At 44.4% G+C, this 22295-nt stretch overlaps 1 protein-coding gene and 1 long non-coding RNA gene across 4 annotated transcripts in view; one reads left to right on the forward strand and one right to left on the reverse strand.

Moving 5' to 3' along the window:
- Positions 1-4044: 4044 nt before the first annotated feature.
- Positions 4045-22295, reverse strand: part of LOC309527917 — an 80449-nt gene continuing 62198 nt past the window's right edge. Inside the window, exon 2 of the long non-coding RNA XR_014217433.1 lies at positions 4045-4773. This is a non-coding gene — a long non-coding RNA (uncharacterized lncRNA). The remainder of the gene's footprint in view (positions 4774-22295) is intronic.
- Positions 5095-22295, forward strand: part of CAPN13 (calpain 13) — an 89551-nt gene continuing 72350 nt past the window's right edge. For 2 of the 3 annotated variants that reach the window (XR_014217396.1, XM_082214828.1), the window contains exons 1-2: positions 5095-5472; positions 15146-15400. Coding sequence is in view for 2 of the 3 variants with exons in the window: in XM_082214828.1 (XP_082070954.1) it covers positions 5434-5472; positions 15146-15400 (294 nt within the window). In the remaining variant the exon portion in view is untranslated. The remainder of the gene's footprint in view (positions 5473-15145; positions 15401-22295) is intronic. The other variant, XM_082214829.1, reaches the window with a different exon arrangement.

Raw genomic sequence — 22295 nt, forward strand, 5'->3', positions numbered from 1 at the left:
CGACTCTTCGTGACCCCATGGACCAGAGCACACCAGGCACCCCTGTCTTCCACTGCTTCCTGCAGTTTGGCCAGACTCCTGCTCCCTTTAGTTCCTCCCAGGCTTCTTCTGCCATTCCATTCCTCCCTCATCCCTGGAACCAACTCTCACCCTGTTTGGAAGGCACACAAGCCTCATACATTTTCTTGAAAGTCTCTCCTGAGCATCTATATCTTCACTCCTATTCAGCACTCAACATACAATGGCCATTAAACACATAATATGTAGTAGCCCACACCTGAGCCTCCCGTGTAAGGAAGGAAGGAAATCTGGGTTGCTGTAGTGGGCATATGAACTCGGAGATGCTGTTCAAAGATTCTGAAACCCCAAAAGCTGTTTTGGTTCCAGAGCCTCCAGTGGATATTTTCTTACTAAGATCAGCATGCAGTACACTTGGGAGAAGCCATCTTTCATTCCAAAAATTCCCTTTGCAATGATGCAACATCATGATGTAAAATTGTTCCCCTGGGGGATTTTGTTACATTATGGGCCCCCTGTCTGCTGTGAGTAGCTAAGCTGCCACTTCAAGCAGAGTTTACTTTAACATTTTAAATAAAAAATACCCAACCTTGATTGCCTTTTATTAAAGTAAGAACTAAGGGCAGGATTCAACCAACAAGTCCCATCAGCAGAAGCCCATGCAAGGATTTCTCCTTGAGCAATGGGGCTCCCCCCACCCCACCCTCCTCATGCCCCCTGAAATTGACTTATGTAGGTTAGGAGAGCCCCCAGAACAACATGCAGGGGAGGAGATGGGGACCGTTCTGACTTGCAAGCTGAAATGCTTGCCTGGAGGGAATGATTGACATAGTGAGTGCAACATTCAATCCCTCCCTGTGGAATACCCATGAAAGTTGTTTGAAGCCCTTCACTCTGGTCCAATAAATAAAAATTGGGGGTGGGGAGATGTTTTCGCACATGCACATACACTGCTAAATAAAGTCAGGTTAGTATCATCATGACCACCTGTTCTCTAGTTTGGTTGGGATCATATCATAGGCAGAAGATTTCTTATTGACTGAAGGCCCCTGAGGACCAGCTTGCTTCAGCTAAGCAACTATGGATTTGGTCAGTGTCTGGACAGGTGACCATCTGCAAGCCACATGCATACTGCCTTGGTTTCATGATGGAAGAAAGGCAGAGCATAATGAGAGTAAGAATGAATGAATGAATGAATGAATGAATGAATGAAGCAGAGAAGGTACTGTGTGTTGGATGGCAGTGCACAGATGCAAGCAAAGAGCATATTGCAACATTTGGGGAAGGGGTGGGCTTCAGGACATATTTTGGCCCTCCAAAAGTTCCCCCTTCACCCCCAAACTCAAACTGTGAGTGGCAGCCCTAGTACTTTTAAACCACCATGTAAACGGACACATCTGTATGGACCATCTATGGAGATGCTGACAATCACAAAATGGAGTCATGCTGTACTAAGTGAATCCCCTGCCAGGCTGCTGATGGGGCTTTCTAATCAACTTTGCAATGAATATTTCTTAAATCATGTTAATCCACCGTTTAAGCAGAGATATCGGTTCCAGACAATGAATCACAGCACCTGGAGGGGAATATACCTGCCATTTCCCCAGAGAGCCAGTGATTAACAGAGCGCACATGCTGTCAAGATGAGCTGGCAGCAGCTCTGGTGTTTATCACCTCAGAGCTCCTTGCTTGGAATGAAGGAGGCCTGGCTTTCACGCTCCTGGTGCAATCAGCTTTTATTTATGTTGCATTCGCGTGAAACAGCTCTTTGCAGGAGTGTGGGGGAGAAACACCTGGTTTAACCCTGGGGGCCCAAATCTGCTTTTCAGATATAGGCCCCACTAGAACCAAGCAAACGCTTAATAGACGCTACAGTGTTGAGGAAGAATCCAGCTCACCAAAGGTAATTCACATGTAATAAATTTGAACTTGGGGAAAGGTTGGCATATTTATTGCCAGTCGACACTCCTATGCCTTTAATGGAAAGGAGGAATTAAACAGAAGCAACTACCTTTAATGGAAAGGAGGAATTAAACATAGGCAGGGAGATGCACTGCGGAAACGCTGCCTCTCTCTTAAGGCACAGGTGTTCTGTCCCTTGGTGCACCTGGAAGCCTTAACAGGATGGTTTCTGGTAAACCGCATGCTGAGTCAATTTGGAAGACTAAGGAAGTTGCTTATATTAGTTCAAGCCAAGCACTTTCTACTCTGATTGGTTATTGTGAACCGCCTGGAAATCGTATGATGAAGGGCGGTAAATAATAATAATAATAATAATAATAATAATAATAATAATAATAATAATTGGTGGATATCACCAGCTATCCAATTCCTTCCTTCCTTCCTAATATAAGGTCATGACAGGAATTGAACCAGGGACCTTCTACGTGCAAGACATATGCATGCTGTTTATTTATTAACTTACATTTGTATTGTTATCTCACATTTCCTCCCAGGAGCTCAATGAGGCATGCCTCTTATCCTCACATCAATTTTTGAGGTAGGTTAGGCTGGAAGACTGTGACTGGCCCAAGGTGCCCCAGTGAGCACTGGTCTCCTAGGTCCTAGTCTTTTTATTTCTTTGTCAGAACTGTCAGGAGTTCATCTTACACTTGAGTAGGACCCTGGAGGAGACACATGCCCGACTGGCATGTTCCCTCCCTCCTGGTCGATCGTTCAGGAGCTTCAAAAGCTTTCTTCAGCCTGAACATCACAGCGACCAATGCCAACCGACACCGAGACACTTAGGGATCCACAGAGTTTGCGCAACTTGCGCGTGACAGACCTCAGCAACTCAGAATTTTGGCTAATCTACTTTATTTATATATAAACACAGTCACCTCCCCCAAATATTGAAGGGTAGTCCATTAAAGGATTCTGGGGGGCGTGGCCTCGTCCGAAGCCTATGGAGGTCAGGGCCTAAAGCGCCCCCCCCCCCGAGCAGTGACCCCGGGGGAGTACCTAGTTGATGTGCATCAGCAGGGCTCCCCCTGCTGGTGTTAACCCTTCCCAGTCTTCAAGCAAACAGGCTGAAGCCGGATAGTCGGATAGGACCAATGCCTAAGCCAATACCGCTCTTACCTGTAACCAATAAAGTTGTGGCCAATTATAGCCCATTAACCTTAATCAATGGTGTAATGTGTCTTTATTTCTACTGGGGGAGGCGGGAACTCGACACGCAACATGGCTCCCTCTCTCTCTAGCATCAGACAGCAAAGAGAAAAAAAAACAAAGGACAATAGTCCCACTTAATGGAACACAGTAACACAAACATCCTGTTTCCGTCACTTCCCACTCTGTGGAGTCAAAACATATACCGTCATGTGAAAGACAACAATCCTATGACTGCAATCATAGATCAGGAATTCTAACAAGAACATGAAAAGAGAGGACCCTAATAATTATCGCCCAGTCAGTCTGACATCAATACCAGGGAAGATTCTGGAGCAGATCATTAAGCAAACAGTCTGTGAGCACCTAGAAAGGAATGCTGTGATCACCAATAGTCAGCATGGATTTCTGAAAAATAAGTCATGCCAGACTAACCTGATCTCGTTTTTTGACAGAATTACGAACCTGGTAGATGAAGGGAACACAGTGGATGTAGCCTACCTTGATTTCAGCAAGGCATTCGACAAGGTGCCCCATGATATTCTTGTAAAGAAGCTGGTAAAATGCGGTCTTGACTATGCTACCACTCAGTGGATTTGTAACTGGCTGACTGACCGAACCCAAAGGGTGCTCATCAATGGTTCCTCTTCATCCTGAAGAAGAGTGACTAGTGGGGTGCCACAGGGTTCTGTCTTGGGTCTTATTCAACATCTTTATCAATGACTTGGATGATGGACTCAAGGGCATCCTGATCAAATTTGCAGATGACACCAAACTGGGAGGGGTGGCTAACACCCCAGAGGACAGGATCACACTTCAAAACGACCTTGACAGATTAGAGAACTGGGCCAAAACAAACAAGATGAACTTTAACAGGGAGAAATGTAAAGTATTGCACTTGGGCAAAAATAAAAATAAAAAATGAGAGGCACAAATACAAGATGGGTGACACCTGGCTTGAGAGCAGTACATGTGGAAAGGATCTAGGAGTCTTGGTTGACCACAAACTTGACATGAGCCAACAGTGTGACGCGGCAGCTAAAAAGCCAAAGCAATTCTGGGCTGCATCAATAGGAGTATAGCATCTAGATCAAGGGAAGTAATAGTGCCACTGTATTCTGCTCTGGTCAGACCTCACCTAGAGTACTGTGTCCAGTTCTGGGCACCACAATTCAAGAAGGACACTGACAAACTGGAACGTGTCCAGAGGAGGGCAACCAAAATGGTCAAAGGCCTGGAAACGATGCCTTATGAGGAACGGCTAAGGGAGCTGGGCATGTTTAGCCTGGAGAAGAGGAGGTTAAGGGGTGATATGATAGCCATGTTCAAATATATAAAAGGATGTCATATAGAGGAGGGAGAAAGGTTGTTTTCTGCTGCTCCAGAGAAGCGGACACGGAGCAATGGATCCAAACTACAAGAAAGAAGATTCCACCTAAACATTAGGAAGAACTTCCTGACAGTAAGAGCTGTTCGACAGTGGAATTTGCTGCCAAGGAGTGTGGTGGACTCTCCTTATTTGGAGGTCTTTAAGCAGAGGCTTGACAACCATATGTCAGGAGTGCTCTGATGGTGTTTCCTGCTTGGCAGGGGGTTGGACTCGATGGCCCTTGTGGTCTATTCCAACTCTATGATTCTATGATTCTATGTCTTTTTATGAAGTGTATTTGGCGGGATGGGGGTGTGTGTTTCTTGTGGGTTCTTTTGTCCAATGACATGATAAATCCATTGTTTAGTGTACAGATCCATAAATATTTCTTCATTTCCTGGTAGAGCTTTGAGAGAACCATGAAAACGAATATGAAACAAAGCCTGGTGTTTGCTAACAACATCTTAAACTCACAAAATATTGTGAGTGGTGAAACATTAACCACCACAGGATAGGAGGGGCAAGCTACCTGTGGAAATCAGGTAAGATAACACCTGAGAGAAGCAGGAAGTTGTATACTGTTGGTCCCAGGCTTGGCTCTGACTTCATGTTCACTCCGGCAGGTGTTTACTTAAGGGGGTGCAGCATGCCTGCTGAAATACAAATCAATATAACAAAGCTGAAGTCATCTCGTTGGATTTAGCTAGCAAATATTCATTTGACAGGGTTTTTATAGGGGGGGAAAACCAGTTTGCCCTTCTGCCTCTGAAGAGATAACAGCATAAAAAATCGGAAGCTCAGATACTGGAAGATCACCTTCACAGAAGCACTGGAAGTGTTTGGCTTTGAAAAAGGACAGGCCGTTGGGAACTGTGCTGCCTGGAGAGACTTTGAATACAGAAAAGGAGAAGAAGCAATGACTTGTTGGGATCTTGATGGGGCTAGCCTGCTGTAAAGAACCTTCCCATGTAATGGTAAGTTTTCAGAAGTAACTGGGCATTGCTGAAGAAATTGGAAGGGATAACGTACATTCCTCTGTGTGTGCATGTAGAGGAGGGAAAGCAATAGGGAATGTTGGACGGTCTGCTACTTCCATCTATCTAGCTTCTCTTTCTGTTTCAAACAGCATAAGAAGAGTAGAGGAGCCTGCTGGATCAAGCCAGAAGCCCATCTAGTCCAGCATCCTGTTCTCACAGTGGCCAATCACCAGTTTCCCCAGGACAGGTGTTAGGCTAACTGGCCTGTAATTTCCAGGGTGCCCATTGGATCCCTTAAAAAAAAAAATGGTGTTGCATTTGCTACTTTCCAGTCTTCAGGTATGGAAGCTGGTGTGAGAAAAGTTACCTACTTTCGAGTTTTTTGAAAGTTCTTGTGCGGATGTCATCTGGACTCTGCAATTTGTCGGTTTTTACTTTGTTTATTAGGCCTAGAAACTCATCTCTCTTCACTATCTGCTTCAGTTCCTCAGACCCACCACCTGCAGAGGTTGGTTCAGGCACTGAGATCTGCCCCGCATCTTCTATTGTGAAAATGGATCCAAAGAATTAATTCAGTTTCTCCGCAATCTCCTTATCCTTCTTTAGTATTCTTTTGATTTCATTGTCATCCAAGGATTCAACCATCCCCCTTGATGATCTCCTGCTACTAAAATACTTAAATAACTTTTTGTTGTTAGTTTTAATGTTTTGAACAATGTGCTTCTCAAAATCTTTTTTTCAGCATCACTTATTGTCTGCTTGCACTTCTTTTTCTGCCAAACTTTGTGGGGGTTTTTGTTTTGTTTGTTCTCTTCAGTTTTTTGAAGGAAGCCTTCTTGCCTCTAATAGCTTCTTTGGCTCTGCTCATAAACAACTCTGGCATTCCCTTGGTCTTCGTGGTCCCTTTTCTGATCTGTGTTATACACTCCTTTTGAGTTTCTAATGTGGTTTTAAACAATTTCTAAGAATTTCAACATCCTTCTTACCTCATTTTGAGGAAGTTTCCTCTTTTGAAAGCAAATGGGACAGTATTGAATTTTCTTGGCATGAACATTAGTCAATACTGCATACAAAAAAAATGTGTTTGGGGAAATTTGTACAACAATGCTGAAAGGTTTTCATGAAGATGCTTTGATTTTTTTAAAAAATTGAAAATTGCTACAGAAATGTGAACAACTGAATTTAAGATTTTTAAAAAATGAGAAATAGGGAGAACTGAATTTGACAGATTCCTCCTTCCCTAGTGGGCGCATGGAGATATCTGAGAAAGTCCTATGTTTGCCACCCACAAAATGGCTGCTATGGGGACATAATATAACACACAACGGCAATATAATATAACACATGGGGTGTGTAAAGCATCTAAAAAAGCAGGAAAAGAGACAGGACCAGTGCTTTTTTTCTGGGGGTAGAAACAGAAGAAGAAACTATATATATATATATGTATTAAGTTTCTTCTCTAGCAGAGTGAATTGTCAGTTCTCTTGCTACCCCCGATGGCAGCCTCATTTCCTGTCACGGTGTTTCCTGAGTCTCAGATGGAAGCGAGCGTTTAATGTGTGAAGTAGGACTTGGAATCTAGCACGGTGATTGATCAGTTTTGTTGTTACCACCTCCAATGGCGGCTTTATTTCCTTTCCCGGTGTAATGCATGTTCTTTGTACTTTTGTCCATTTACTGTATTTATTTTTCCTGGTTTGAACTATAAAATGGTGGGTTTTTTGAATCAAAATGAGACTACCTCTAAACTTTTTTTAAAAATATAGAAAAAAAGTACTGGACAAGACCTTAAAATGGTGGTTTGTACTTGCCCTATTAACCTTCTCATCAGTAAAAAAGAAGGCAAAAAACCACTGCAGAACGCATTCCCATAGAAGCTCTTTGCACCTCTTTGTTCAGTAAAGGAGGGCGGGTGGCCAGTCCTGACAACCAACAAAAAGTGGGCATTTTTTGTCAGGGTGGGGGTGGATTTCAACGTAGGAAAGGCTGAGGCAGAGCATACATTCTCCTCTGCACTGTGGATTTTTGAGGGGGTATTTACTGGGTCCTTTATAGTGTGCCATAGAAGATACTGGAAGTTACATGATGTCGGCAGATACTGTGTTGGATACCTCTATTATAAACAAAATAAAAAGCACTGGAGGCCCAAATGAAATAACGTTCTAAGACAATTATTGAATTTTTCAGTTAAATGCTGTGAGGAAAGGTAACTGTTTTGCATATGAAATGGAGCAAGCAACATCTAATGAATAAAAATCAGGAGAAAATCCCTTCTAAATTAATAGGATTAAAACCATGAACTGCTGAAGTGGGATGCATGGCAGCAACGCAGCCACATCTTTTGCTTGATCTTGATCTCCTGAGGCATTAATGAAGTAGGAGCAGTGGGTTATTTACAGCTTTCACCAAATAATAGATAATTAGGTGAAATAGCATAGCTTTAACAAACAAAATAGACATTAAAACTGCAAATTAGAACTAAGATTGTTTTTAAAACAGGGTGTGACAGAACCAGAGTACAAAAGTGTTGCATCAAGCTTTAATGAACATCTCTCCAGAATTATTTAGAACATATAACTTATATGAACTTCCTTACTAACTGTGCTAAACAAACACCTGAACAGTCCAATCATAACCATGCTTATTGGAGATGTTCAGTTAATTTGAATGGGCATTAATTCAAGTAATTATGCTTAGGAATTATAACTTAAATTGAAGCAGAACTGTTTTCTCCTCAAGTTTGTTTTTTAAGTCAATGGGCTGTGGCTGTAATCCTGTATCTTGGGGGCTGCCAACCCAGGGCCCACAAAGGCCTCCATTGGTGCCCCCAGTCAGAGTTTGAGTTTCTTTCTTCTCTTTTCTTTTAAAGTAAGTCTCTAGCTGCCCTAGAAAGAAAGTTATGAGGCAAAATGTGCAGGTATCCTTCTGAGCCATTTCTGTGAAATGAGTCAGCCTGGCTACTTCAGCCTGTCAGTGAAGTCAGATATGTGATTGAAAAGTGAGTTCTTTGGACACCAGGCAATAGGAATCCCCCAGGTACTAAATAGGGGCTGTTTTCTTCTCTTGTTTGGTGCACTTTTCCTGCTTGTGTCTTGTTTTCTAGTAGTCCTTGGCACCTCCATAGTTTGCCCTTTTTTACCCTATGAACCAGGGTGCATCTTTCCTTTGGTAGGGTTGTCTGAGATCAGGTACTCCCTAGAAGTTATTTTCTGCAAATATTACTACACACTAAGTGCAGGTGCATGACAAGGTGTTGCGGCAGGGGAGAGAATTCGGTTCCTTGTCAGTGGATCAATAGGAACTATTCAAGGGAGGAATCAGAGGTGTATTTTTAAAAAATAAATAAATCTAGAATTAAAATTTAAAAATTCCTGCCTGCTTTGGCCCTCCTTAAATCTGGAGTGTCTATAAGCCACTATAATAGTGGTATTGTAAGGTATTTCTTCTTCCCTCCTCTAGGCAGCTTTTATTTTCCACCTCAGTGAAATTATTTTGCAAAGCATTGTATTTTCTCTCTGTGTGTCTCTGCCTTCTCATCAACTTTTCACCCTTTCTGCCCTTTGAAACCAAAGCCTAGCCCACTGACAGGCTGGAGATAAACTTCTTGTATGCCACTTTCCCTGCAAGGAATGGATAAGGGCATTCATGGTTCTCCTCTTCCCCATACTTCCTTCATAACACTCCATTGTGGAAGGTTAGGCAGAGAGACCGTCACTGGTCCAAAGTCACCCAGGAATTTCAACCCTTGTTTGCTAGGTCATAGTCCACTTAATACCATTTCAGCTTATTCTACAACAGGCTGTTTGTGGGAATATTATACCCCCACCCTCTGTGCACAGGGGGGAAGCCTATGAGTTCCCTTGTTAACAGTTCTCTGTGGTACCTTTAAGACTAATCAGTTTAGGGTGCAAACTTACACATGCTTACCAGGATCATGAAGTAAGTCCCATGAAATTCATTGGGACCTACTTCTGAGTGAACTTGGTTAGGATGGTACAATTACTGTGGCATCAATCTGCTCCTGCCCATATAATGTTATGTCAAACTAAACACAATTCAGTGTGTTTGTTAGTTGTTTGCAGTTATTGCAAGGCACTTGTTTTTCAGTCACAATTTTAATATCAACCCCTAATGGAGCTGTCACCAAAGATTCTTTCACCGCTTTTAGCTCTGGTGATTGTTCCAGAACTTAAGTGTCTGCTCCATCGTTGTCCTTCAGCCATGTTTGATTTCTGCTCAGCAGAGTTTTTGCATCAAACTCTCCAGTTTATAATTGCAATTTCCAGATGTCTTCTGAAATTTATCTGCTGCTCTCCACAGGATTTCCCAGCCATACAGATCTGCTGACTTGCACTTTGGGTTGCAATAAACAAACAAACATTTTTACAACTGGGCATCTCTTTTCATTTATTTCGCCTATAATAGCTTTTTTTTTATAGATTGGCTACAGTTTTGTTCGAGTAATATAGACGAGGCCAGGGTGAGCAGCTAGGAACGGGAATGGGGGAGGGGAGGACCACTTCAATATACAATTTGAAGAACCATCAGGAGAATTTTGTCAAAGTGATGGAAAGGGGATTGAGCTATATAACTATAATTATAGAAACAAGTTCTCGGTCTTTGTTTGCTGTACATTTCCACTGCCACGTCGAAAACGAACTGAACAATCCATTGGATATATAGCAGATGGTTCCCTGGCACCCACAAAAACTGCTATAGCTTAATGAAAAGGCGGGGGGGGGGACGGGGACGGATGGCATATGGGTGGTGATGGGCTCAGTTGTGCGTGTCTGCGCATACGTATACACGTAAGGTGCACTGGTTCACACTCACGCTATTCAGTACAAAAGATGGATGTTAAAAGCAATCACCTACAAATAGGATTGTTGCCAAGTTTGCGACTTGGGCATTCTACCTTATTCCTCCATTGTGTTTCGAGTCACAGGGAAAGGAGTATATGACAGGACTAGGGGTGAGAAAACAGATGGGAATTGCCTCCTCTGCCAATTCAGCTGCAGATCTCAAAGTGGGATGCTCCAAGAGGCCATAGCTCTGTGGGAGAGCATCTGCTTTGTACGCAGACGGTCCCAGGTTCAATCCCTGGCATCTTTAGATAAGGGTGGGGGAGACCCCCGCCTGAAATCCTGGAAAGCCACTGCCAGTCAGTTTAGACAATATTGAGCTAGGTAGGCCAAGAGTCAACCTGGATAGCTCAGTTGGTTAGAGCGTGGTGCTGATAACAGCAAGGTTGCAAGTTTGATCTCCGCACTGGGCAGCTGCATATTCCTTCTGTTGCCAGAGGTGATCCTTACGGTCCCTTCCAACTGTACAATTCTAGGATCCTATGACTCAGTCTAAGACAGGTGCCTATGATCTTATCAAGCCTTCCTGCAGGTTGCAACCCATGAGTGACTGTGCTCATTGCATATTGAGGCAAAGGGTGTGTTTGTGTATTTACATATATATTCATTTTCTTTTTTTATATATTACCTTTTTTCATTTCCCCCCTCATCTCTTGAAATAATTTTTATTTGATTTTACAAATGTAGAATTATAACATTACCAAATACATACCCCTATTCAGAGATTTCTCCAAATCTCTAGACTTCCCACCTTCCTCGCCACAGATCCTATTATCCACCTTTTCACCTTTTATTTCATCATCCAAGTTTTACATCTCTCTATTTTGTTTATAGTAATTTTTACATTACAAGTGTTATTGCAATCCTGCTAATGTTTTCATCTGCTTACAGTGGTCTCCCAAGTAAATTGTAAATTTCCCCCATTCTTTATTAAAGTTTTGGTCTTCTTGGTTCCTGAGCTTTTCGGTCAGTTTTGCCATTTCGGCATAGTCCAACAGCTTAGTTTGCCATTCTTCTCTGGTAAGGACTTTGTCTTCTTTCTATCTCTGGATATCTTACCTTTTTTCCATTGTGGCACCCAAGGTTGTGTACATGTGGTCCCCAGGCTGTCTCCTATCTAATCACTGACCAGGCCTTCTTAGTTTTAGCAAGTTGGTGGCCTCCTGTGCCCTCAGACTATGCCTGGGCACTCAGGTTTTAACTTTCGTACGACGTTATAGAATTCCCTGTGTGGTAACAGACAGCAGAAGCACTGAGCGTGTTGAAATGTGCAAAGTCGCCCTATGTTACCGATATCTCTGGGAACCGGTTGCTTTTCCTCCCAGCTTAAGCCGCTGATCTGTACATAACACAATATAATCTCTCCTGTCTGTGTTCTCCAAATTTACTTTGGCATCTTAAAACGATTAGTTCATTATATATGGGTGACACACACCCATTTGAACAATATGTTGACCTGTGCAGTGTTCAAATATTCCTTATCTGGCAGCATAGATGGTGGGCTTTCTTAACCAACTCCTTTATTCAGGTAATACCATACAAGATTAATTTTGCATATGTTATAGCAATTGTTCTGATCTCAGACACAATTGTGTGTGTATGTGTGTGTGTGTGCGCGTGCGTGCGTTTGTGTGTGGACTCTGACAACCAGTTCCCTGGCACACACAAAGAGCTGGTTTTAATATGCTGTCATTTCTGTGGTGAAAACCCTTTTATCAATTCCAGTATTATGAGCTCTGTTGAAATTTTGAGGTAGGCCTTGTTGCTCATAGGATCTCTTCAGACAATCTACTTATTCTTCAACACAGGGCTTTTTTTCAGCTGGAGCTCAGGTGGGAGCTTGAGTGGTAAGGAAAGGCACAGCAAAGGCACTGTGTGCTAGTAGCAAAATCCCACTGAGGTAAATTTCATAGTTCATCTGGTTAGCCACTGCGAGAACAGGAAGCTGGACTAGATGTTGCCTTTGGTCTGATCCAGTGGGGCTCTTCTTACATTTGTTGCCTTCTCAGTTTCTGTTGACAGGTGTCTACCTTAAAACAAGACACTCAAGTATACATATAAAATATATAATTCAGAAAGGGGCAGTGCAATAGACAATGGGAAAGAACCTCTGCCTGTGACCCGAGGGAAGTGGTGGCAATTCTGGGCTAGGCAGACAAATCTAAGTCAGCTTCCTATGAACCTAAGTCATAGCTGTCAACATTTCCCTTTTTTTAAGGGAAATTCCCTTATTCCGAATAGGATTCCTCGCAAGAAAAGGGAAAAGTTGACAGCTATGACCTAAGTGCAAGTAGCACAAGAGAACGCATTGCTCTGATGTTCGAGCACACACTTTGTGGAGCATATCTCTCCCCCTAGCAGTGAATTTTAATCATGCATAACAACTGCTTTTACATTTGTCCGTGTACATACCCAGACACCATTCTGATGAAGCTGACGAAGCTGTTCTGTGGAAGGGAGGAGAGCTAAGTGCCTTATTTTCTTCACTCCACTTGCTAAATTATTCCCAATGTGTTAAACAATGTAATTAAACACACACGCTCACATGATAAAAACTCTTTGCTGTTCCCCGTCAGCGCAGAGGGTGAGAGGGAGAGGGAGAGGGAGGGAGAGAGAAGAACGAACGCATGTGTCAGTCCCAGCCTTCAAGCTCTGCTAGTTTTAATTTGAGTTGTGGAATTAGTAATCAGTTTTGCTGGAACACTGTTGCAGGAAATAGATCCTTGCATGTGGCGGGCTTGAGCACTGTTGCAAATGAGTATTTGTTAAGGGGAAACCATTCCCTTGTCATGTTATGCTACATTACGTAAGATTTATTTCCTTTGTGCGGAGAAATGGAAGCCAAAAAGGAACGCTCGCTCTTCATGTCAGTGGAAGGTTATTTCTGAATTTCATCTGATTCCCTCTTTAAAAAGAAACAGTCTCTCTTAATTAAACAGCATGTGTAGAAATGCTCTTGGTTTATAGGGTTTATTATTAAAATGAGAAGCAAGGCCAGGAGCTAGGAAAAGGGAGAAATTCAGTCCGGTCCACAGAATATGCAAACTGAAAATGTAACCTTTCTTCAAAAATGTGCACAGCTCTAAACTTTGCAAACAAAAAAGAAAAGTGTACAAAAATGTATGTATTCTGGGAATGTGTGCATAAAAATGCACATATTTTGATGAAAAGACCAGAAAAGTGCATCTTTTTAGGAAAAATTGCATTCAGAAATGTGAACACCAGTACAAATGTACACCAAAGCACTGACAATTCCTTTGTGAGGAGCCTTTGAAAAATCATAAACTGATGCTGAAATGCATGACTAACACACCTTTTGAATGGGGAAAAAGAGAAACTAGGAAGAATGGAAATAAGTAGCCCTCTAAAATTGGGGCGGTTAAGCAGTATGCACCTCTGTGGGCAGAGAGTTCCACAGCTGTGGCTAGAAATATCATGATGGGAGGATTTAAGACTGTGAGGAAGTATCACACGTCAATGTGAAAATGCAAACATGTTTCACAGTCAGTTATATTTTTATGTTTTTATATCCTTTTGTAATTATCATTTTACAACCCAAAGGTGCAGGAGCAGGGTATTACATCGTTCCATATACAAAGCAAACAAACAATAAGGAATAAGAGAAATAAATGGTAACACCCTAAACTAAATCAAGGCATCCATATTTCCCAAGATGGCATAGATGGTGAATATTGGGCACCTAAGTTCGAAGCGTAAGAAATAAAATCCCACCCGGTGCTCTGCATCCCTCTGAAGATACACAATTTATTCAAATATATTTGAAACAAAATTGTTTAATTTATGGGAACCTTTTAATCAAATATTTAGAACTGTGTGCTCTGTGCTTGTCACACATCCCAATGCCTTTCCCCTTATTGGCCAGAACATTAAAAAGGTGGAGCTGGCTTGAGCCTTATGGAGCAATTGAACAGGATACCTAGAGCAAGTTTCCTCTTACTGTCTCCACAGCTGAAATATCTGCAACCATAGAAACCATCAAGCTTTCCTCTCTTCCTCCTCCTGGGCTTACATGCCAGCCATTCCTCCAATGGCACACTACCATCAAGCCCTTCTCCAGTTGGGAAATTATTCTAGTTCAAAGGAGGAGCAGGAGGGCTCCTCTGAGCCATATGGCAGTCCACACTCACACCAAGTGGGATCACACTCTCCTTTGTCTAATTCTTTTCAATGGGAGTTAAGCTTCATGGAAGGAACCTGGAATACACAAAGGCTCCATCTCTTTGTCTTTAATCAGTGCCTTTGATGTTGACAATCAGAATTACAGGATTGCGGTGTGACTGCAGATGGCAAGAGGTGACCAGTGTGCTTATAAAATGTGAGGAAGGAACTGGAAAGCAAATGTTCTCATAAATCTCAGGCACACTTTTAATAATAGCCTCCTATATTGAATTTTGGGCCTTGGCTATCTCATAGATCAAAACAATGTTCTGTGAAGTTACTGAAATCAGCAGTGTCAAGAGGGCTTTGTTTGGAAACTTGGGAGATTATCAGTGGAAATAAAGAGGAATAGAACCATGAGAGATTTTAATACGCCTTGAGACAGCAAGAGTGAGGAGCAGCTCAGCAGCTCAGTGAGCCTTTGTTAATTCTCTGCTCCAGGAAGGTTTAAATTTTGGGGCACAAATACATTGGTAGCACTTGTGGAATTCCAGACATCTCCACATAACTTTCCAGATAATGAGGTTTCACTCACTGCCCTGTGGTTTGGGAGTTCCACCTTCTTGGGCTCCAGTCCTCAGACATGGTGGTTAATGATATTCCTCACCATTATTGTTTCTTCATTTCAGGAAAGGAATAGGAACCCAACTCCTGAGATGTACCCGAGGAAACCTGAGCCAGATGTGCCAAAGTCAGAGAGAGCAGGAAATGTGACTTCCACTGTGAAATTTAAGAACCAGGACTTTGTTCAGTTGAGAGACCACTGCCTGAATCATGGTGTTCTTTTTCAAGATGAGACATTCACCGTAAACCTCAGTTCCATTGGACCCTTGCCCTTTCTAGAGAAGCCATATAGACCAGAAATTGAGTGGCGGAGACCAACTGTGAGTAGCTACCAAGTGTTAGCAGACCTTGCAGCTTTTGTAAATTAGAGTGGAATAACCATCTATAGTTTCTGGAGTTCAAAGGCTTTATTCATGCAGGAACTATTTCCAGGATGAGCACAGATGAAAAGAGAGAAATAGCAGACATCTTGTCTCAACAATAAACAGTAAACAAAATTTTGCTCAGTTTTTAGAGGTGGCATTACCTTAGACCGGGGGTCGGCAACCTGCGGCTCCAGAGCCGCATGCGGCTCTTTAAAGCCTTTGCTGCGGCTCCGGGGCGGTGGCGAGGGGAGGAGGCGAGGGGAGGAGGCGAGGGGAGGAGGCGAGGGGAGGAGGTGAGCAGCCTGCCGCCCGGCGGGCGGGGCGCACTAAAGCAGAGCGCCCCCCTCGCCAGGCAGACATCCGCAGTGTGGGGAGCCTTGCCGGACTTCCTGGCAAGGCTCCCGACGCTGCGGATAGCAGCCTGCCGCCCGGCGGGCGGGGCGCGCTAAAGCAGAGCGCCCCCCTCGCCAGGCAGACATCCGCAGCGTGGGGAGCCTTGCCGGACTTCCCAGCAAGGCTCCCGACGCTGCGGATAGCAGCCTGCCGCCCGGCGGGCGGGGCGCACTAAAGCAGAGAGCCCCCCTCGCCAGGCAGACATCCGCAGTGTGGGGAGCCTTGCCGGACTTCCTGGCAAGGCTCCCGACGCTGCGGATAGCAGCCTGCCGCCCGGCGGGCGGGGCGCGCTAAAGCAGAGCGCCCCCCTCGCCAGGCAGACATCCGCAGTGTGGGGAGCCTTGCCGGACTTCCTGGCAAGGCTCCCGACGCTGCGGATAGCAGCCTGCCGCCCGGCGGGCGGGGCGCGCTAAAGCAGAGCGCCCCCCTCGCCAGGCAGACATCCGCAGCGTGGGGAGCCTTGCCGGACTTCCCAGCAAGGCTCCCGACGCTGCGGATAGCAGCCTGCCGCCCGGCGGGCGGGGCGCACTAAAGCAGAGAGCCCCCCTCGCCAGGCAGACATCCGCAGTGTGGGGAGCCTTGCCGGACTTCCTGGCAAGGCTCCCGACGCTGCGGATAGCAGCCTGCCGCCCGGCGGGCGGGGCGCGCTAAAGCAGAGCGCCCCCCTCGCCAGGCAGACATCCGCAGCGTGGGGAGCCTTGCCGGACTTCCCAGCAAGGCTCCCGACGCTGCGGATAGCAGCCTGCCGCCCGGCGGGCGGGGCGCACTAAAGCAGAGCGCCCCCCTCGCCAGGCAGACATCCGCAGCGTGGGGAGCCTTGCCGGACTTCCCGGCAAGGCTCCCCACGCTGCGGATAGCAGCCTGCCGCCCCGCAGGGGGGGCGCCCTGATGCAGAGCGCCCCTCGTGCGGGGCAGACATCGGCCAGCCCCACAAGCTTGGGGGACAGCAGGGAGGCGCAGCGCCGCCATCCCACTGTTCCTCGACCTGGTTCGGTTTCCCCGACCTGCTTTTTTGGGGGGGAATAAAGGGTATTTTTATAATGACGAATGCCTCATTATTAATTATTATTTACATCAGGCACTGATTATGATTTATGGTACACTGGGGCCCTGATTAATTTTCTATGGCATTTTGGGGCATTGATTATTGGGCATAGCAAGTCGCGGTCGCGTGGAATTTGTGCTTTGTGACCGTTTGAAGTGGGTTTTTTTTTTTCTTGGGAGGCTGGGCGGCACGAAGAGAGGGATTATTTTTATAATGACGAGGATGACATTGGGCCCTCATTATTAATTATTATTTACATCAGGCACTGATTATGATTTATGGTTCACTGGGGCCCTGGTTAATTTTCTTTGGCATTTTGTGGCACTGATTATGCAGTCGCGGTCGCGTGGAATTCCACGTGGAGTTAGTTGCCTGAAGCCCCTTTTTAGTTGCTTGAAGCCCCCTTTTAAACTTAAGCAGGTGAAAGTTTGGTGAATTGCTGCCAAGGAGTGTGGTGGAGTCTCCTTCTTTGGAGGTCTTTAAGCAGAGGCTTGACAACCATATGTCAGGAGTGCTCTGATGGTGTTTCCTGCTTGGCAGGGGGTTGGACTCGATGGCCCTTGTGGTCTCTTCCACATATTTATGTGAGCAGGTCTTCTCCAACATGAACTATATTAAAAACAAACACCGATCATGCCTCACAGATGACAGCTTGCAAGCCTGTGTGAAAATGAAGGTGACGTCTTACAGCCCTGATGTGCAGACACTGAGCACTGAGGTTCAGGAGCAAAAGTCCCATTAACCTGGTTACCTGGTTGTAAATTAAATATTTTAATTAGCTATTAATTTGTCCTTTTTTCTTGAGATTGACAGCTGACTGCACGATCCTGTATATATAGCATTAAGGCCAGAAACAATATATGCAGTGTTATATTTGTTTTAAATGTTGCAATGTTTTTGCGGCTCCCAGTTGTTGTTGTTTTTTTGGAAACGGGTCCAAGTGGCTCTTTTTGTCTTAAAGGTTGCAGACCCCTGCCTTAGACAGAGAGCTACAAACAAGTGCTAGCTAGCTTGCTACACAAACAGTACCCTCTGGTAGTTCAAAGTAATGCAGGCCTCAATTATGAACTCAAGAAAAGGAAATATATTTGCCTTTCACCAAGTTTCACAGCAGACTATCGGCTCCATGTTCCTAGTAAAGCAGTTTAACTCAACATTTAAGTGCAAGCTCTGGTGTGATTAGCCCTTGCCAAGCATTCTTTTAAAAAGTGGAGTGGAAAAAGAAGATTGTGTATGTTGTTTCTACTTACAGCCCTGACAAGTTCATTTGAAAGTTAGAACAGTACCTATGTGCATACAACAGTATGCACATTAGAATGTAAGAGCCTACCGGATCAGGCCAGTGGTCAGTCTAGTCTATCATCCTGTTCTCACAAAAGCCAACCAGAAGCCTATGGGAAGTCCATAAGCAGGCTCTGAAAGCAACAGCGATCTCTCCTGTGGTTTCCAGTAGCTGATATTCAGAAGATCACTGCTTCCAGCAGTAGAAGTAGAACATAGCCATAAGGGTTAATAGGAGCCTTACCTTCCATGAATTTGTCTAATCCTCTACGTTGGTGGCCATCATAGAGTTCTGATGATGCAGACAGATCTATATTCGTGGACATGATAGACCCTGTTCCAATTTTCAAATGGAAATTTGAGGTCATATCATCATACATTGAAAGAATGCTAAAAAGGGGCTTTCATTAATTCTGAATCAGAAAGGGGCATTTCCTCCTCCTCTTCAGGTTGCCCAGTGTTCCTCGGAGGAGAGAATAAGAAGGAGAAGAGGGAAAGAGAGGAAGACCCCTTGCCACCATGTCTCTGCACCATGTCTCTGCACAGAAGATGAGGAGGGAGGGAGGGAAAATAATAAATACAGTGGAACCTTGGGTTACATACCGTTCTCCTTATGGAACAAACTCAGCTAACCCGGAAGTAGGTGTTCCGGGTAGCAAACTTTGCCCCAGGATGCAAGTGGAAGTCGTGCGCTGGCAGTGCGGCGGCAGTGGGAGGCCCCATTAGTAAAAGCGTGCCTCAGGTTAAGAATGATTTCGGGTTAAGAACGGACCTCCGGAATGAATTAAGTTCGTAAACAGAAATACCACTGCACTGCTGAGCTATGGTCCTTCCTCTGTATGCATGTAAAGGCTTTATCCTCAGACAACAATGTGAGGTAGGTTACTATCGAGCTTCATGGATGAGTGGGGATTTGAGCCCTAGCCTCAAGAGTCCTAATCCACTGCTCTAACCACTACACAACACTGCTTAAACATGGAATACCTTCTCCTTCCTCTCCTTCATCCAAGTTGTTGACATCACTGAAATGCGATGGGCAGGGGAGGGGATAGATGGGGATTATTTTTTTTAAGAGTGTAAAAGTCATTTCCCCTTTGTCTTATAGTGTAACTATGAGTGTTGGGTATGCTTGTTTTTTGAAGTTTAGTAACAGTCAAGGGACTATGTCACATTTCAAAGGCTATGCATGTAAATCTATACAAATTAGCACTATCTTGAAATTAATTTTAATTGCAAACCCCAATAAGCAATTTAATGAGCCCACTTTTGTGAGACTAACACTTTTGCCCTATGGCTATATCTTTTCTCAGCTGCCCCCCCCCTCAAATTTTGCCAGTCATTAATGGTTGGTTTAGCAAACTGACAGTAAAGAAAAATTGCACCTCAATCCAAGATGTCTCTGCTTGTTTTGCATCTTCTGAGTCATGCAGTATCTGGTTATTTAAGTGACAGATAACTCCCCCCCCCCCCGCTGTCACCATTCCAGTTCCAATATAGCAGCTGAGGAGTGAAGCGGGCTTCAATTTTATCTCAGGCATCAACAAGAGAATTGCCAATTACGTTCAGAGTCTGGGATCTTTATAGCTGGTGGTAATGCATAAAGCAGAGAGAACACAGCTTGATTTGCAGATGCCAGGCAGTGCTGACAGCTAGAAACAACTTGTTTTGACTTGTAAAGTGAGCCAATTTGATAACGGGAGTCCCTGAAGGGGAACAGGGTTGGAGCACAAAACTGTCATCTTTGACGCCCTTCTTGAACCTGACATCCATGCCCTTTACGACTTGATGCAAATTACTGAATGCATTGGTGCTGAATTTACTTAAATTCCACTCTTTCTTTTTTGGAATGGCTTTTCTGAGGCTCTCAGAGCAATCCTAGCCGGGTGATGATGAGCAGTTCCACACCTAGTTAGCTTCCATGGCACTCCTTGAGCTTCTGGTCAGTCTTCATGGCAGGGGTGTGGAACCTGTGGTCCTCCAGATGTTGTTGGACTACAACTCCCCTGATCCCACCCTAACCATTGGCCATGCTGACTCTGGATAATGGGAACTGGAGTCTGACAACATGTACAGGACTACAGGTTAGCCTCTTCTGCAGTATGGTTTGGGAATATAGGGCTAGGAGCGGTAGGGGTTGCCAGCTTTCTACTGGCTCCTACTCCTGCACTGTTAAATAACAGCTTGATCTGCTGATGTTAGCAGATGATAATACTGAAATTTATGCCATGGAAAGTTTCGCCTCTATATCTGTAGATTAAATCACAGTTAAAGGTACAGGAGCAGCTTTCATTCAGATCAACCAGATACTCTGCCTGAAGCTCATCCAGTCCATTTGTCTCCCATTTGTGCCAAAAGAGCCCGCAAGCAAGGCCAACTCAAGCAATCTTTTGGTTATGCCTTTTAGTTAGATTCTCAAAAGGAAGCAAGAGCAAAGTCTGTAGGTCTCTATGGATCTGGGGTCTAACATCTTGCACATAAGCATGCATCATATACATTGGGGGGGGTGAACCTGTGGCTCCCCAGATGTTGTTGGACCTATATCCAACAAGCCTGGGATGATGCAGCAATAAACGAACGACGACACCTTCCCTGTCCCTGATGCACCATCCTTAACATTGTAGCAGAGACCACCCAGATGTCTAAAAAAACCAAAAGAACAGGAACATGCACCATACCAGACAAAACAAAGAGATTTAACAATCATGCTCCAGTTGGTTCAGTCAAGATTGCTGTGCTGCATATTGTAGGGAAAGGTTAACAAAATCACAAGAGATTTTCTGACAATCAAACCTAAGGGAGAAGTTTCTTCTTTCTCTGGATTATGCCTTAGGAAAGGAAAACTGGCTCCAGTGCAATGAGTCATGCCCTTTCCTAAAGGTCTTGTGCTACAGATGCGGAACTCATGCAAATGGTAACTAATGTTGCTTCTCCTTGGCACACATCAATTACTGCCGAAATCTACATCTAATTCAATCAGTTGACTAGGCAGTGACACTTCTCTTATTAAGCAGTCACAGGCAGGAAATGCTGTTTCCATTTCATTAAGCTGATTGAATACAAGCAAACAAATGGACTTTTTTTCCAGTAATTCTGAGCGAGGGAGGACCTTAGGGTTCAAATCCACAGCGACCTCCATAAAAACACATCCAGTCTACTTGCCAACACTGACAAGAGGAAAAGCAGCTTCCTGTGGTGTTGAGAAATAGCAGCTTTGGGTGCCAAAGAGCTGTGAATCACGCAGAGTAGTTATTATTAGCCCAGTCTTCAGATTCCTTGCACAATGTTCTCAAGTGTAAGCACTGAGATCCCAGGGTATGGCTTGAAGGCATAGGAGGCCACCACCTTGCTTACAGATTATGCCCAAGGGCTGGATGGGGTGACCCTCTAGGAGGTAGGTCACCTTGGATTCCAAGAGGGAAGAAGGCAGCATGGAAATGTACTAACAGTAAAAGAAGAAGGATATTGACAAGCTGGAATGGGTGCAGAGGAGGGTAACCAAGATGACCAAGGTTCTGGAAACCAAGGCTGCCACATGGAAGATGGAGCACAGCTGTTTTCTGCTGCTCTGGAGGGTAGGACCCAAACCAATGGATTCAAGTTACAAGAAAGGAGATTCCGACTAACCATTAGGAAGAACCTCTGCTGATAGTAAGAGGTGTTCAGCAGTGGAAAGAACCTCAGATGGTGGTTGGCAGGTCCTTCACTGGAGGTTTTTAAGCAGAAGTTGGACAGCCGTCTGCCAGGGATTCTTAAGCTGTGATTCTTGTATTGCACAGGGTTTGACGAGATGAGTCTTTGGTTCCCTTCCAACTCTACAATTCTATTATTATTATTTTTTAATCTAAAGAACAGAATAGATTTTGCCCAAGTGGGGTTATCTGCCTTGGGCTATTTATGGCACTAGTGCATAAATAGAAGAGTTTAGGCTGGTGCATATGGCTGATCTATCTGTGGCAATTATTCCCCTTCTAGGAAGGACCATAGCCCAGAAGTAAGGCATTAAAATATTTTTTTTCCTGAGGGTGAGGGGATGAGGATGAGGTTTGTTTGCTTTTTTAAAAAAGCAGATTAACATTTGCCATGGCTGCTGTACATAAAGAATTTCCTGCCTTAGAAAACAGGGTTGGATAA

Source organism: Podarcis vaucheri (assembly GCF_965113315.1).
Source record: "Podarcis vaucheri genome assembly, chromosome: 3".
NCBI lineage: Eukaryota > Metazoa > Chordata > Lepidosauria > Squamata > Lacertidae > Podarcis > Podarcis vaucheri.